A 17,905-nucleotide genomic window follows, 5' to 3' on the forward strand; every position below is an offset into this window, starting at 1 on the left:
ATAGCACTCAAGAACCCTCCAAAGCATTGTGGTGGTCTGCTCTCATGGTATAGGTGGGCAGAACGTGTACTGATCACGATGAGTGACAGATGGCACATTTTAGAATTATAGTCATACCTCAGAACTCATTGGCTTCAGAACTTGTCAAACCCTGTACTCAGTAGTATTTTGATGAGAACAAAGTGTTTCAGCACTCAGTGCTTGCTCGGGACTCATCGCACTTGTTAGAACTTGTATGAGTCAGAATGCCACCCCGCAAGAAAAATGCTTCATTGTTCGTTACTCGTTGGTTTCAGTACTCGTCACAAGTTCTGGAATGAATTAATGACGAGTACTGAGGTACCACCGTATTGGCAGAACTAAGACCCAAGACTGGAGGGCCCTCAGCAGCTCATGCCATGGAAGATTCCTTTCTTTCTGGCCTGGCCCCAGCAAGGGAGAGATACATGCTAATGGCCCTTTTCGAACTGGTCTTTCGGAGGGGCCACTGATTTTCAAAGTCTGTGCCCTAGGCGTCTTTGGCATGCGGTGTTCCAGCAGGAGTTCTGTGGCCTGTGTGGCAGGCTTGGAGAACCATATCTGACGGGGAGTTGAGTAGGAAGAGTATTGTTAGTGTCAGCGCTTCCCTCCCCGCTCCTCACTGCACCCTGCCCTCTCCCACTCTCCGTCTCCCCAGCCCCAGCTCTTGAATGCATTGTAGGCTCTCCTGGGAAAAGCACCATGCTTTAAGTGCAACTTGCCATCTTGACATGAACCTGAGATGTCCGCAGTACTGGGGATAGGCTGGGCAATGGAGTGGGCATATGGTCCCTGAAAGGTTGAGTTTGTGTGGTTGTGGACATGACCTTGATGGCCTTTCTGGTTTTGGGGACCAGAAGCACCCCCATGGCTGTCTCTGTCCAAGAATGTAGTCACTGTGGGAAATAGAAGGTAAACAGAGGCAGTCAGAGAGGCAGGTTTTGAGACCAGGAGCTCCTTTCCTGTGGAGGCAGACGTTTGCGGGGAAGGTCAGTGTTGGCCTTAGCTGTGCTGCTGGGGTGTCTGCATCTGGGGGAGCACCAGCGTCTAGTCCCTGAGCACCTTCCTCTGGCCAGTAGAATTGAGGAGGGGCGTCTCTGGTAAACTGCTAACTAGTACTCATTAATGGCAATTGCAGATTTATCACCAGGTCCTTCGATGTTCACAGGAATTCTCATACGTGAGAAGGGGCATTCTTAAAGTTTTGGGGCCTCTCCTTCAAATCCTCACTCCGACCCTAGGGAGCTCAAGACCTAATAGGCTTTTTGGGAGAGCCCCACCCAATGACACATTTCCTGAGAGGACATCAGGTTCATCTTATTTCCCAGGTGAAACAGAGGGAAAGGTGCCTGGAGCTGTGGGGTGATGTTTAATCAGTGGTAAATCTGGAGGCATAATCTTTCTTTTTAAATTTTTTATTTTGGCCTAATTTTAGACCCACAGAAAAGTTGCAAAAATAGTATAGAGTTACCATTGACAACTTCACCCAAATTCCCCTAATATTAATATCTTACATAACCAGAGTAAAATGATCAAAACTAGGAAATTAACATTGGCATAATATTATTGACTAAACTGCAGGCCTTATTTGATTTTCCTCTGTTTTCTACTCGTGTCCCCTCTCTGTTCCAGGAGCTGCCCGAGATCCCCACTGCACTTAGCTGTTATTCCTCCATCATCTCCTCGACTCTGTACCAGTTTTTCAGTTTTTCCTTGTCTTTCATTATCTGGACATCTGTGAAGAGCATCGGATTTGTCTAATGTTTTCTCATTACTGAAGTGAGGTTATGCTTTTTCGACACAATCACCACAGAAATGAGCTTGTGTCCTTCTCCATGCACCTTACTGGTGAGGATAACCTTGATCACTGGGCCAGGTGGTGTCTGCTGAATTTCTCCACTAGGAAGTGACTGTCTTACCCTTTACAGTTCATAAATATCTTGGAGGACATACTTTGAAGCAATGTAAATCCTTTTTGACCACTAATTTTAGTATCCATTTGTGGATCCTCTTTGCAACAGTGGGTTGTGGTGTTTGCCTAATGGTACTTTTCTACTTTCCTCTTTCCTTCTGCATTTATTAATTGTAGAATATGATATTGTATCTGCTGTAAGGTAGAGCTAGAGACATAATCTTGATGAGCTATTATTCCTTGATCAAGACTTTACTCAAGAACAGTAGCTCTTTCCAAAATATGATATATTTATCTCCTACCTCTGTATATTAGTTTCCTATTGGTGCTCATGAAAAACTTGCAAAAAAAAAAACAAGAGGGTTCCTGTACACTCCTAACCCAACTTGCCTTAATATTAACATGTTATATAACCAGGGTATAATCATCAAAAGTAGGAAATTACCTAATTTATTTGAAGGCTATTTACCAACTAGGCAAGAGATAATGGTGGCTTGGATCAAGTGGGTAATTGGGGAGGTGAAGAGAAGTGGCTGGATTCTGGAAACATTTTGAAGGTAGAACATACAGGCTTTGTGAAGGGATTGGCTGTGGAGTGTGAGAGGAGAGGAGGGTGCAGGAAGGCTCCAGTGGTTTTGACCTGAACAACTGGTTTGCCATTTTCTGAATTGTAAAAGATTACAGGAGACGGCCGTGCAATTTTGCCCATCATCTGACAAATTCCCCTTTTCTCATCACCTCCCCAATTATCCACTCGATCTAAGCCACTATTATCTCCTGCCTAGTTGTTCTAATAGCCTTCAAATGGGTCTCTCTGCTTCCACCCTTACCCCTCTTCAGTCTGTTCCGAACACAGCAGTCAGATTGAAAAAAAGAAAAATAAGTCAGCTCAGGAGATTCTTCTGCTAAAAGCTCCAACTGGGTTTCCTTCTCGCTCAGAGTAAGGTGATGAAAGGCCCTCTTGCATGTTCTGTTCTGTTACCTCTCTGACCCCAGCTCCTTCGTTCTCCCCTTCTTTCTCCCACATTACCTGTGGTGGTCCTCCTTGTTCTTTTCTGTACCTGCCCAAATTGTTCCTGTCTCTACACCTTTGTATTTGCTGTTTTCTCTACTTGGAATATGCTTCACCTAGAAATCTGCATGGCCTGTTCCCTTAATCTTTCCCCTCTTCAGATGATCCCTTCTCAGTGAGGACCTTTCAGGCCATCCTATGTAAAAGTGCAACTCCGTATCACCTCCCGCTCCTCTTTCGGTTTCACTCTTCACCTTAGTTCTCATTATCTAGCATTACTATATATTTAACCAGTTTATCTTATAAATGTTGTCTGTCTCCTTCCACTAGAATTACAGACTCCAAGAGAACAAGGATATATATTTTTTCTTTTTCTCTGCCACATCTCTCATAATTAGAATAGTGCCTGGCAAATAGCAGGTACTCAGTGAATATTTGTGGAATGAATGAATGTCTGCTTTTGTAATCGGGCTATATATTTACCAGTTACCTTCTGAGGTATACAAGGCACTTTGCTTTATGTTTAGGCAGATAAAAAGAAATTTAAGACATGGTCTATATCTTCAAGTTGCTTATAATTTCATTGAGGTAACAAGGCTCCTATGTGTGAAAAGATAACTAATGGTATCATCATAAGCTATAAGGACATATTAAATACTAGAAAGTATAGGGCACAGTGTAAATGCAGGGACAAATAAAAATGAAGATACTGTTTCTTCTTTCAAGCTCTTCTAAATTAGTTATGATGATGCAAAGGAAAAAAAAATCTCTGACTAAATGAACCAAGTGACAAATAAGTGGTGTGGATGCCGACAGGAAATCAGAGGGGGAAGGCTTTGTCAGCGGGGCCTGCAGCAGTGGGCTTCACGCAAAAGGTCTCACCTGACCACCTTGGAAAATCCAGGGAACTCTGGGAGGTTTGATGTAGCTAGAACATGGGACGTGTGGGGTGGGGAAGAGGCAATAAACAAGGCTAGCAAATAGGTCACAGAGAGGCAGTGAAGGACCCGGGGTCCTATGTTAAAGAGTTTGGGTTTCATTCTGTAGGAGGGGTGGAGCCCTGAAAAGTTTTTGAAGGGGGGATTGCAGTGATCGCTTGTCATGTTGGGTCATACATGATGATGGAGTAGAAAGGACTGAAGGTAGAGAGAGCAGTTAGAAAGTATCTATAGTAATCACCTTGGCTGGTGTGGCTCAGGGGACTGAGCACTGACCTGCGAACCGAAAGCTTGCCGGTTCGATTTCCGGTCAGGGCACATGCCCGGATTGTGGGCCAGGTCCCCACCTGGGGGTGTGTGAGAGGCAGCTGATCGTTTCTTCTCACGTGTCCCCATCGATGTTCCTCTCTCTCTCTTTCTCCCTCTTTTCCCTTCTCTCTCTAAAAAAATAAATAAAATCTTTTTAAAAAAGTTTCTATAGTAATCCAGGGGAAGACAACTTAGGCCTGATGGACGACAGAAGCTGTAAAAATCAAAGAAGATAATAGACTGGAGAGAGTTTGAAGAGGAGTCAGTACATCTGGGTGAATAATTACATATAGTTGTAAGAGAAAAGTATTTCCTGAGAAAAGAATTTCCTAAAGATAATGCTGAGGTTTCTAACTTGGGTGACTGGATGGTTCACAGAACATAGAAAGAGCTGGAGGTCTATGTGGCGGGAGCGGTGAGGAGGAAGTCCTGGTAGATCTGCCTTTGGTCTCGCCAAGTTCCCTGATGCCTGCCCATGGAATGTGTATGATCGCTGGGCCAGGAAGGACCGAGCCTGTCCCTTGGGCTGACTCCTGGGGCGCCAGGTCAGGGCCCCAGCTTCTCCACGGTCTCTAACTGCAAGTAGCAGCCCAGAGGAAGCCAAGCCGGGCAGCGGGGAGGAGGAGGTGCGGTGCCTGGGGAGCATCGCTGAGGGCTCGGAAGGAAGCCAGCAGGGAGCAGGAAGGAGGTTTGCAGTGCCTGGGAGCCAAGTTCAGCTCAGCTCTATTTTGGGTGACAGCATTTACAATGTTCCTTCACCCAGAATCATTCCGCCTGCCTGCCCGCCTTCAGTGTTTCCAGCTGATGGGTTCTCACGCCTACTTCACAACTGGCTTGGTTCAGGGGCTCCCCAGCTCCCTGACTTCTGCCCTTCTGTCCTCTCACTGTTTGGCAGGGTGCGCAGGTCCCTGGAGTGCCCAGATTGCTAAATTTGGTTCCCCCGTGGCGTACAGACAGGTGAAGCTAAAAGAGTGGCACAGAAGCTGGAAGCAAAGGGGGATGGTGGCGGCCAATGTCAGAGTTCAGGCACAGAGGTGTGCAGGCAATTGACTTGTATTTCTGTGCTTCACTTATTCTGAAAGACGAAGTTACTGAGGGAGAAAATGCTTGATAATGATAATACTTTGTGTTTCAACATCTCTTGTTGAAGAACCTCCCAGCACAAGATTTAGAGTCTGCGTTGCCCCAAATTACCCGATAACTAAATCTGTGGGTGTTTGTAGGTCATGTTTAGGGCTCTACAGATATCATAGTGTAGAAGGGACAAGTGTCGTTCTTTTATAATTAAAAACCTGAGTATTACACATTCATTACAGAAACTGAATGCAAGTATAAAGAAAAGAATAAAATTGACCCAGTGTCCCAATTACTCAGAGAGAACTATAGCTAATATTTTGATACCATTTCCCTCTGCCTTTTGTCTTGGGTGTGTATATGTTTGTGTGTGGCACACGTGCATGGCATCTCCCCCCGGTTCCCTCAGGGTGGGTATAGAATGGGGCCCACACCCTCAGTACCCAAATGTTCTCACCCTGAGTATATTTCCCGTGCAGTCTGGGTGACTTCCCTCCTATGACTCTCCTTTTTTCAAAAATGAAATCATGCTCCTTTGTAAAAGCCCGTTGGTTCTTCCAGGAGGGGGTGATGTTTGGAGGAGCTCAACACGGGACAGTGTGTAGTGGAGAAGATGAAGCTGAGGTTCCATACTAAACTTGCCTCCTGAACAATCGCAAAGAGCCACAGAGCACAAGTAGAGAACTTGCGGTCCCTTCCCCTCTTTCCATGAGCCTTGCTGGATAAGGCAGTGGTGAGCTAGATTTGCTTTCAGATTGAGTCACCAGACCTGGTAGATGAGCAGAGAGCCATGGGCATTATGGGGAAAGCTTTTCAGAGCCACGTGGTATCCCTTGGAAGAAGATGCCAAGTCACTATAGAACTCTCTCATCAGCTTGTATGCACCAGATTCTCTGCTGATGTTTTTGTTTTGAGTTCACCTGCAAGGAGAACCTGAGGGAAGATGTGGGTACAGATAGTCTATTTGAGAGAAAATTTCAGGACACAGGAAGGAGGGAGCAGCATGAATGGAATGAGGTGGAAGAGGAGGAGGGGAACCCCAATATGAGGGTGTTGTATGGAGAGTCCTACTGTGTGCAGTAGGAACTCCGTTCTTCCAGGACCTCCTGGAAGCCACACAGTGACTCATGGAATTGTCTGTGGGTAGGACTCAAGCTGGAGCACATGGCCACCAGCTCCCTTTCGCCATTGGCTGAGCTTTGTCACAAAAGATCCCAGGGGGTTGTGGGCTTGAGTTGTGGCCCTGTTAGCTATGAAGAAATAGAAGGCGGGCTGGGAGGATGTGATGGGGGGCATCAGAGGCTCCTGCTGTAACTTAGGAAGTCTAGAACCCTTCTTGGGGTGGCTCATTTGAGCAAGCTCTTTCCCCTGTCTCTTCTCCTTTTCCTATCTTCCTTTATTTCTACAATTCTCTGGTCTTGCCCCAGTTTGTTTCTTTGACTCTGGACAGTAGATGGTATTTGTTTTCAGCCAGCTCCCAGATTCTGAAATCTTTAGCTTATAATTCTATTTCAGCCTTTTCAGAAGCAAGCATTTGCTTCTTGAGACTTGAGATGCGCCCCCCACCCCCTGCTCAGGTGACTTTGATTTCTGCACTTCTTGCTGCAACACCAGCAGAGACCAGACTTGGAGAATGACAGGAGATGAGCAGAGTAGAAGGGGAGGCAGGTTATCCTGGGCTGCAGTATGCGCTCTGGGCAGACCACAGTTTGGATATGGAGCAGATTCTGTGTGGCTCTCGCATGGGGCTGGCCTACCAGGAGCCCCTAACAGAGGCTTACCCGAGCGTGCCTCACATGCAGGGATGGCTAGCATCTATGGCTTCCTTGGCTTTTGGTTTAGTCTCAATATATAAGTGTGGACCACAGTAAAGGCATTTCTGCAGCCATCGGAGGATTTTTCAGAACTATGTTCTGACCTGTTAGCTCTTTTGTGGGCAGCATGGAGATTGGTCTCTCCTTTTTCTAGTGTAGAAACTAGAAGACTAAAGAGATTAAATGATTGACCCTAAGCTGTGTCATTTTTCACTGGTGGCAAAACACAGTAGAACCGAGGCCTCCTGACTTCCTCCTAGAGTTCTCGACTGTCCCCTACCCGCCCCTGGCCACCAACAGAGAAACAGCATTTTTGTTCCTTGTTCTATCTCGAACTTCAGACCTCTAGCCAGATTATAGCTCTATAAAGAGAGGTCCACATTTTATTTCCCACTTACGTGGGTGTTCTTAGCCCAAGTCTATGCAGAGAGCATGTGAGTAACAGAAGCTTCCTGGTCTGCGGGAAGGGATAATGCTCAGAGCAACTGAGTGCCAGGAAGGAGGATTAACTTTGGCTTCTCCCAGGTAGAACCCTGGTCCCTGGCACTCCCTGGATCCCGGGGCTGTTTAAAGGGAGCCCATATCCACATGTGACTGACCTCAGTGAGCAGGCTTGGAAGTTCACATGCTCACTTTTCCTGGGAATTTTCTTCATTCCAGGGTCCGTCGCAGGCTAAGTGAGGGTATCCTCGCTGTCTGCTGAGCCCTTGCTCTGGAGGCTGACCTCCATCTATTTCTGCTCTTTCACAGAGTAGCCATGCTGTGTCCTTCACCCGGGATTAGACTGGTGATTTCCCTTCACCTTTGGGACAGGGCTGTCTTTTTGATCTTTGTTCTTCCCCCTCCTTCACTAAAGAACGTGGAAAGTGCTGTTTGGACATAGTAGTGGCTCACTGTTTAAGCCCGTAGAGCAGTGTTGGCAGACCACGTGTCAGATGGCCTTTATAAGGCCATTGCATTTGTTCCCACTACTCTTTGAGTTGTCAGACCTTTGACTGGACCCAAGGAGGTGAAGCAGGTCAGAGGCAGGGTGCTGAGCTCTGGCAGCGCTTTTGGATAAGCAGAGGAAGGGTGGGCTTTTTTCCCTAGTTCCTCATTCCCCAGATTGATGCGGCCACTATGGAAAACAGTGTGGAAGTTTCTCAAAAAATTTAAAATGGACCTGCCTCATGACCCAATGATTTCACTCTTGGGTATATATCCAAAGAAACCCAACACACTAATTCAAAAGAATATATACACGTCTATGTTCATTGCAACACTATTTACAGTAGCCAGATATGTAAGTAACCCAAGTGCCCATTGATAGATGAGTGGATACAAAAGCCATGGTACCTATGTACAGTAGAATATCACTCAGCCCCCCCAAAAAGAACAAAATCTTATCATTTGCGACAGCATGGATGGACCTATGGGGTATTATGCTCAGTGAAATAACTTAGTCAGAGAAGGACAAATACCGTATGATTTCACTCATATGTGGAATCTCAAAGTACAATATAAATGAACACAAAACAGAAAGAGACTCCAAGAAACAGAAAACAGATCGATGGCTGCCAGACGGGTGGGGGGTTGGGGAACTGGGGGAAAAGGCTGAAGGGATTGAGAAGTATAGATTGGTAGTTACAAAATAGCCATGGAGATGTAAAGTATAGCATAGGAAATGTAGTCAATAATGTTGTAATAACTATGTATGGTGCCAGCTGGGTACTGGAAATATCAGGGGGAACACTTTGTGAAGTATATGATTGTCTAACCAGTATGCTGTACACCTGTAACTAATACAAAATAACATTGACTATAAACTGTAATAGAAAAGTAAAATAAAAAACATAGTTCCTCATCCCCAGTGGCCACCCCTAAGCCCTAATTAGAATTCAAGGATTACTCCCTTCTCAATTCCCCCCAGGCTTGTAAATGAAATAACTTGGCAAATATTCATTGAGTGCAAATCATATGTGCCATTCTTTTAGAACTGCAAAGGAGTGCTCAATATGATGTCTGCCTTTAAATAGCTTCTGGTATAATTGGAGGGACAAGGGACACATGGCAAAGGCCAGGCCAGGCAGGTTTTAAGTGCTAAAGGGAGAGCATGACTGCTAAGCAGGCATCAGAGGACTTGGGAGGGAGAGAAAGCCTCTGGATTGATCTGGTCAAGAGAAACCTTCCTAGAAGAAATGAGACTTGAGTCACGTCCCTAAAGGAACGTGTGCTATTCTTATCATAGGTGTTACAGGTGTCTCCCTTTAGAATAGGACTTTATAGCACATTTTAAACACATTCACCACCAAGAACAATGTCAGGATCCTGAGGATGAGGTTTTTTAGTTGGCAGTTGTTCGTCATAGTGTCATTTATAATAGCCAAAGATTGGGAACAACCTAAATGTCCAACAATGGGACATTGGTTAACTGGACTGTGGCCTCCCATATCCCCAAGTTGTGGGATGCTATGCAACCATCACACATCATTTTTGAAGGAGTTTACTTACTGGCATAAAAAAAAGTTTACAATAGTTTGTCCAGTAGGGGAAAAAAGATCAGGTTCTGAAATAGTATGTCCAGTCTACGGCCAAACCACCCTGAATGCATCTCATCTGAAATATTATATTCAATCTGAATCCATTTATATTTGTTAACATAATAACACCCTAAAACTGGACTTTTAATAAATCTGCTTTTTGCTTATCCATTTTCTGTTTTTTTTTTTTGCTACATATGTGTTAACTTGTAAATAAATTCTAATATTTTCCCTTTTTTTCAGTTAAAGTGTTGAAATGTCCACCCAGTTGTGGGTGGACGGACACAGTGGAGTCACACATTCCTTATTCTGAGGGGACAGTTGCCCACGGCTCACTCTGGTCTTTAGTTCCTGAAAAGACAAGTTAGCTGGCTGGAGACAGGAGGTACAAGGGACCTGGCTCATTTCTGGTCCAGAAAGCAATGCCTGGGAGGAAGCCGCTAAGTGCTCCTTCTTGCTGTGGGGACCTGTGTGTTTCCTAGGTGTGCAGCGGGCCTGAGTTGCCCCTGTCAGCCTATGTGGGAGCCTGATTTTTTGAATCTGACCTTCTTCATACTTTGCATTTTAGTCAGGGAATCACTGCTACCCACTGTCTAGCTAATTACAGTGCTGAGCAGAAAGAGGAGTTTTTGAGATTCTAAGCCTCTTTGGGAAAAGGTTACGAGATAAGAGCGATGGAATCTGTCTTTTCGCAGTAGTGGTAGGGACAGGGTCTCTCTTCCCTGTAAAGCTTATTCGGGGGGCCTGTGTGGTCTACACTCTGTGTCTGTTTCAGCAATAGCTGTTACCTGAATTTCACGTTAGAAGATCTGGTGCTTCCTTTTCTGTCCCCTTCCAGCAGCTTTGAGGTTAATGTGTACTATATCCTAATTTGAATGCTAATTAGTACTTTTAAAATACTCATTTTACCTCATCACTTCCCAAATCTAAAACCTTTCGTCTCCCCTCATTGACTCTGGGCTCGAGTCCAGACTGGCATCCAAGGCCTTTCACATTCTGACTCAACCCCCCTCATTCCAACTGCTGACCTTCTTAACTCCACCGTTGTTCATCAGAGCTGATCGATCTGTTTGCTCACTGGCCCCCAGTACATCGGCTCTCTGGCTTTCACATGCCCCGCCTCTCCAAATTGGCCTCCTCCGTCTGGTGGAAGCTGGGGCTACGCTTCTGTCCCAGACCAGCTCAAGTCCTTCTTCCAGACCCCTCGAGTGCAGCGATCTCTGCTGGGTTAAATGCTTTTAGTACTACGGTCTGTACCAATCTGCGCCGCTTTATTCAGCATTTTTTAAAAATGTTGAAAAAGATACATAACATAAAATTTACCACCTTTACCATCTTAACCATTTTTAAGTATACAGTTCAGTGGCATTAAGTCTATTTTCACCCTGCAGAATTGAACCTCTATACCCATGAAACACCAACTTCTCATATCACTTATTTGGCATTTTATCAAGGACCATATTTTGATATAAATGCTGAACTGTTCATTTCAACTGTCATCTAGTGAGCACCAATATTCCAGGTAAGTCCTTGTTAGGTTCTAGGGGACTGAAGCTACATAAGGCAGCCACCCAACATGAAGCGTTCACAATTGTTATTGAATAGACTTTTGCTTTGTCATTTGTGCATGCCTCATTTCCCTACATAAGCAACATGAGAGGGATCTGCCTACGAGCCACAACAATCCCTTTTTGGCACGAGGCAGAATATCATGACTAAATAAATGCAGGTGCGGCCCTTGGGTTCCCTGTGACACCGAGGGCAGGACTGGGCATTCACTTACTGTGTGTTGGTCGGGTTAGCACGCGCCGGTGTAAATGAATTTTGAGTATTTCAGAGGTCTTTATGTCTCGCCACTAGATAGTGAATTTTTTTTTTAAAAGAAAGAACCTCATTGGTTCTTTCATCATAACAAGGTTACTTTTATTATTTTGTCTTATAAGTAAGAAGGAAGAAAATACAGACAAGCAAAAGAACATAAATGCCAATAATAGATGTAGTCTCAGTCATCCAGAGGTGACCGCTATCAACAATGCACTCTGTCCTTTCTGATAGGTGGCTCTTCAAATTCAGACACATAAAATGAACAAAATTAAAGTCCTGTCGTGGATACATACCCTTTTTATCAGCTTAATGTGGTTTGAATATCTTTACCTGTCAATAGATAAATTCTATTATAATTTTGATACAACAAATATTTATTGAGGACCTAATTTACTGTTTCCTAATTTAGATATTAGGAATGAAGCAATGAATAAGACTTGCTTCAAGTTTCCATTGTGGGTTGGAATGAGGGAGAGAAGATAATAAAATAGATAAGTGAACAGAATAATTCCAGGTACTGACAAGGGTCATTAAAAATGAGCAAAGAGAGAGTTGACTGGGGTGCCACTTCAGATCAGATGGTTCAAGGTCTCTGAGGAAGGAAATTTTGAACTGAGACCGTAATAATACTAGGAAGCTACCATGTAGAGATCAGGGGGAAGAACATTTCAGAAACAGAATACAAGAACAAAGCTTAGGAATAACTCGGCATGTTTGAGAAACCATGAGAAAGCCAGTGTGTCTGAAACAGAGTGAGGAAGAAGGAAATTGAGTATTAAGTCAGAAAGGTAGATGTAGGTGGGATTTTTTGTAGGACCCTGTTGGGCCTTGTAAGCCATGGTCAAGACTTTGAATTTTATTCTAAGGTCAGTGAGACACTTTTGAAGGAATTTGTTTTCAGATGATTGCTCTCTATAAGCATAATTTACCTCATTAACAGAGACATGAAAAGAGAGACAGAAACCTCACATAAGCAACTCAGGTTCAGAGAAAACCTTTGATAAGTATCAATATCCAACAGAGGAAAACACTACAAGTGATGTGGTGTCTTCACCAAATAGATTGCAAAAGGGGAAAAAAATAGAGATTCAAAAGCCATATTCAGGTAAATGCATATTACTAAGTGAAAGAAACCAATCTGAAAACAGTACATGCTGTATGATTCCAACAAGATGACATTCTGGAAAAGGCAAAACTATGGAGACAGTAAAAATATCAGTGGTTGCCAAGGGCTGGGGCTGGGGGAGGAATGAAAAGGCAGAGCACAGAGGATTTTTAGGGCAGTGAAAATGCTCTGTGTGATATACCATAACGGTAGATACTTATCATTATACATTTGTCCAAACCTGTAAAATGCACAACAGCGAGAGTGAATTCTAATGAAAACTCTGGACTTTGGATGATTATGATGTGTCGATGTAGCTTCATCAGTTGTAACAAAGGCACTGCTCTGGGGAGCAAGATGATAGCGGGGGGTGGGGGTGGGGGGGTAAGGCAAGTGTGTGGGCGGGGGGCGGTGCATGGGAACTCTCTGTACCTTCCCCTCACTTTTGCTGTGGACTTAAAAACTGCTCTAAAAAGTCTTAATAATTAAAACTTAGAAAAAATTAGGCAAAACTAAACTATAGTGCTTAGGGATTAGGTTTGGGTGATAAAACTACCAAAGAAAAAGTAAGCAGGTGATTACCAAAACATCAGAACAGTTACTTTTAGGTAGGAGGAGGAAGGGGCTATAATTGGAAAGGACACACATAGGGCTCACTATTAAAAAGTTAAAAGAAAAAAAACTATAATAAGATAAAATGAAAGGGAACTTTCTCACCAGATAAAAATACTAGAGCAAACATTTTTCGAAATGGGAAAATGTTAGGAATAATACACTTTAAAACCAGGAATTTGACACAGGTGCCCATTATTCAGAAAAAATAAATTGTGCCAAAATTCAAGAAAAATAAATAAGAGGCATAAAAATTAGAAAGGAGGAAAGAAAACAGCCATTATTTGCATTGTGTGTTATTTTCATCAAAAATAAAAAACAATATATGGACAAATTATTAGAAATAATAGGATTATTATTTCTATAATAATCAGTAATCTTATATCATTATAATCATTGATATAAATCTTGGATATAAAAGGATTAGTGTTGGAATTACAAAAGACAACTCCTACAAATTAAGAAAAACACAAACAACCCAATTGGAAAAAGGGCGGGGGGACAAATGACAAGCACTTCACAGAACAGGAAACACTTAAGATCAATACAAATATGAAGAGTGTTCAACATCATTAGCACTCAGGGAGGTGCAAATTAAGACCACAGTGAGAACTTTTAGTGCCCCTTTGATTGGCACAAATGAAAAAGATTTATAATACCAAGTGTTGGAAAGAAAGTGGATCCACAGGATCTTGGAAATTGTGGATGGGAGTGTAAAGTGGTGAACAATTTGGAAAACAGTTGAAGTTTAACATTCACATACCCTAAAATACAGATATTTCACACTAAATATATAGAAGAGAAACTCTTATATATACGCAATAAGGGATATGGACCAGAATGTTCATGGTAGCATTGTTTACAACAATAAAAACCTAGAAAAAACCTTAAATGCCCATCAACGTGAAACTGGATAAACCATGTCTGTAAACAGAAAGGAATCTTAGACAGCAGTTTAAATGAATGAACTATAGTGACATGCAGTAATATGCATGAATCTTAGCAAAATACTACTAAGCGCAAAAATATTGCATACCACATGATGTTCTTTGAATAAATTAAAAATAACTTTAACAAAAAATATGCCTATTTAGGAATTCTTGTAAGTACAATAACACTATACAAAAAGGAAAGCAAACAAATGAGTGTTCAGGATAATGGCTGCCTCGCCTGGGAGGAGGTAAGGAGATGGGGCATGTGAGGGTCAAATGGTAAGATGTAGGTGACTGTCAAGTTCCCTAGCTTTTACTTTTGATGGTGGGTTTATGAGTGCTCATTACATTAAAACAGTTAGCTAGGGAGCCAGTCAGTAAGCTGCTATGTGGAAAAGGGGTTGAAAGGGGTAAAGGCAGAAGCAGGGTGACCAGTCAGGGGGCTGTTTAGTAGTCTAGGTGAGAGGGCATGGCACTGTTATGGAGAGTAGTGGGCAGAATGAATATATTTTGGAGGCAATGGAGGACTTGCTCTGATGGCGTAGGTGTGAGAAGTAAGGAATAGCCTCTTACATGAAAGCTGCCATAATCTATTTAACAACCTGCTCTCATTGTACATGTAGATGTTTATAATATTTTTGATCCATAAAACCATCTAAAATGAACAGCCTTATTCCTTAATCTTAATAAATCTTGAGTAAATTTCTTAAATTCAACTTCCAGAAGTGAAATTGTTATGCCAAAGGACATGAGCATTTAATAAAGCTTTTAAGACTTCTTAGCAATTCATCTTCCTGAACGGTCGAACCCCTTTAGCTCCCACTTCCAGTATGAGCCAATACCCTCAGGGAGGCTTGTTTCATCCTTCTGTTCTCCATCCAGAGCTCTGTATCCAGGGATAGCTCATGAATGGTCTCCTTGGTAGTTGAGGATAGGTGCATCTTCCTAGTAATTTCGCCTGGAATGATTTTTGTGGTTACCCAGCCTCCCTGTGGCCAGAATCCTTACCTTTCACAGAATATGCCCTGCTTCCTGCAGTGGGCATTCTTAGAGCTTTGGACTCATGCCCTGGGCCCCTCCTGGAGCATGCAATCCAGGACATGAGATGGCATAGTCTCCTTCTCCTTGGGGAAGACTCCTTCACACACAAATCAGAGACCTCTTCCCTTCTTTTCTGCACAAAGTCTTTCATTCAGACTCTGCCCACCTAACACACATTCAAAAGGCCTTGGGGATTTCTAATGAAACTGGGAGTTTTTCTGAGTCCACTGGGTAAGAGTTAAGCAGGCATATACAAGAATTAATCAATTAATGACTCAAGTTCATGTCCCTCCAGAGTCTCCAGAGCTGTGCTACCCAATACAGTAGCCAACAGCCATAGGGGCAATTTAAATTGGAATTTAAGTTAATAAAAAATAAATAAAATTCAGTTCCTCATTTACTAGTCACACTTCAAGTGCTCAATAGTCACATGTGGCTAGTGGCTACCATATTATACAACACAGATATGGGATATTTTCATCATCACATTAAATTTTATTGAACAGCTCTGCAGAAGTTGGGCTACTCAGGAAATATTCTCAGGGGTCCTTTTAGGTGTGAGGTCGGGATGGTCAGTGAGGTTAGGTGGACATTATTGCTATCAATTGGCATGACTTGCTAGTTTTCTCCTTGCTGATCCAGATCAATTTTCAATGTACCTAGGTTGTTTTGTTTGTTTGTTTTTGTTTTTTGTCTTCCTCCCTGGCTTTGAGAGCAGGGCACTCTAGTTCTGTGACAGTTAGGTCTTCAGAACTGTGTGCATGTTTCATAAGACAAGTCTGATCACTAGTTCATAACATTGACTGGCCCAGGCCAAAGCCCTTTTCCTCCAGGGCAAGGTCCTAGAAGCGAAATCCCAGGGGTCATGCCCCATGTGCAGACCAGCTGCAGGTTTCCTGGCCTTGCTGCAGTGGTCCTAAGGAAGGATGTTAGATGAGCCAAAACTCAGAGTTCTTCATTCCTTCCTATTGCTTCAGCTTCTTCTTGTGAATTGTAAAGATGGAGCTGCTCCTAAGCATTTTAGAGATGCAAGAAAGGAGTGCTTAGGGGAAATAAAGCTCCAAATTCTTTCTTCTTTCTGCTATCCTGGAGCAGCGGTCAGCGTCTGCCTATGTCCATACCCTGCTGTGAGAAGCAGCTCTTCCCAGTGGCTTAAATAAAATAAAATTTTTTAAAAGCTCCAAATGCCACATTCCAGTCTTGGTTTGTATACTGACTCATGGTATGACTCTCTATATAAAGTCACTTCCCCTCATCTCCCAATGGGTCATCAAGGGCGGAGACAGGCTAATGGCCTTGAGTCACCTCCCAGAGAGGAGCTAATTAGGGCTCATTGAGGCAAAGAGGTGGCAAGCTGAAAGGGCAAGGAAGGAGCACCTCTAGCTAGGCCTCTGCAGGGAGGCCTGGTTTTCCCACTGCCCGGGCAAGCTCTCTGCTGAGGCCTGGAAGCCTGGGACCCTGTTTAGCTTCAGGTCTGTAAACCTGCAGAAATTACGTGTGAGAGTATGTGGGAATAAGTCTGCATGCATTTTCCACTCAGCACTGTGTCCGGCTTCTGAGGTAGAATTAAGATGCTTTTAGATTGACCTGCGTCTCCCTCCTCTACCCCTGGGGTCTGCTCCTCCCAGGCGTTTGGCCCTAAGTGAGATTGGTAACTGTGTGGGCACACCCCAGAAGACATGGGTGGAATGCATGTGCCTGAGTGAGGTGAGCCATGCAGGTCCATGGGCTGAGAGTAAAAGCATGAACACATTGTAGGAAAATCGTCATTCAGGGAGGCCATCTGGGGAACAGGAGGGGTCTCAGGCTGGACCTGAGGACATTCGGGTCCTGATCCTGCCTGATGTTGACCTTAAATCACTTTGTGACACTGGTTGTTGCTTAGCTTCTCTGTGCTTCTCATACTAATCTGTAAAATGAGCTAACTTCCCCTGTCCTAAATGCTGACTGTGGTTATTTTGGGGGGGAAAAAAGGAATTTAACAAAAATTAGCACTTTTTATGTTTTCTTATTTTAAAGGTAATAAATGCTCACTGTAGGAAACACCAAAAACCAAGAAGTATGTTACAAAAAGAGAAACATTTACAATTTTACTATGCTGAAATACATCCTCATTTTTCCTTTTTTTTTTCCTATTTATCTATTTATCTATCTGGGTTTTTTTATTGAGGCATAATTGACATATAACATTATGTTATTTTCAGGAGCACAATATAATGATTCAATATCTGTATCCAAACCATTTTTCCATGCACATAATTTTTTCTCCTTGTTAGATCTTAGTGGCCATATAATTGTATATACTGCATTCTCACCTATTGTCATGTAGTGACCCATGCCATCAATTGTTCTTCAGAATCCTGACTCTTTAGTGGCTGATGTTTTATCATTTGAAAGAACCGAAGTTTAACAAATCTCCGAGTATAGGCCATTTATAAGTGGTTTCTAAATATTTTATTATTATAAATAATGTTATACTGAATAACCTTGTATATAAATCTTTTTATATGTCTCTCTTTTCTCAGAATAAATTCTTAAAACCAAGGTTACTGGGCCAAAATGTAAAGCTGATACAATTAAATAAATACACATGCACTCACATATATACACATATATAAATATACAAGTGCAAGGTGTTAACGAGAATGATGACAGACACCTGTTCATTCATTATGCATGTACATCTTATATACCTATTGCAATCAAGGCATTTCTGTTTATGTGCGGTGGATAGCTCCGTGATTCTGGGGGGAAGGGAGGGAATAAACTTTTGCAGTAGAATTAGTATCTATTCC

At 43.0% G+C, this 17,905-nt stretch overlaps 1 protein-coding gene across 5 annotated transcripts in view; it reads left to right on the forward strand.

Annotated features, from left to right (window-relative positions):
* The window catches only part of NRG2 (neuregulin 2), a 171,815-nt gene that overhangs the window by 33,814 nt on the left and 120,096 nt on the right, over positions 1-17,905 (forward strand). The window contains exon 1 of one of the 5 annotated variants that reach the window (XM_054568352.1): positions 1,660-1,866. The exons of the other annotated variants lie outside the window; for them this stretch is intronic. Within the exon in view, the coding sequence (XP_054424327.1) occupies positions 1,806-1,866 (61 nt within the window). The 5' untranslated portion in view covers positions 1,660-1,805. Of the gene's footprint in view, positions 1-1,659; positions 1,867-17,905 lie in introns of those variants that run through there. 5 annotated transcript variants of the gene reach the window in all.

The sequence above is a fragment of the Pteronotus mesoamericanus genome, unplaced genomic scaffold (genome assembly GCF_021234165.1).
Source record: "Pteronotus mesoamericanus isolate MK-2021 breed Mesoamerican mustached bat unplaced genomic scaffold, CSHL_Meso_final contig_2, whole genome shotgun sequence".
NCBI classification, from domain to species: Eukaryota; Metazoa; Chordata; class Mammalia; order Chiroptera; family Mormoopidae; genus Pteronotus; species Pteronotus mesoamericanus.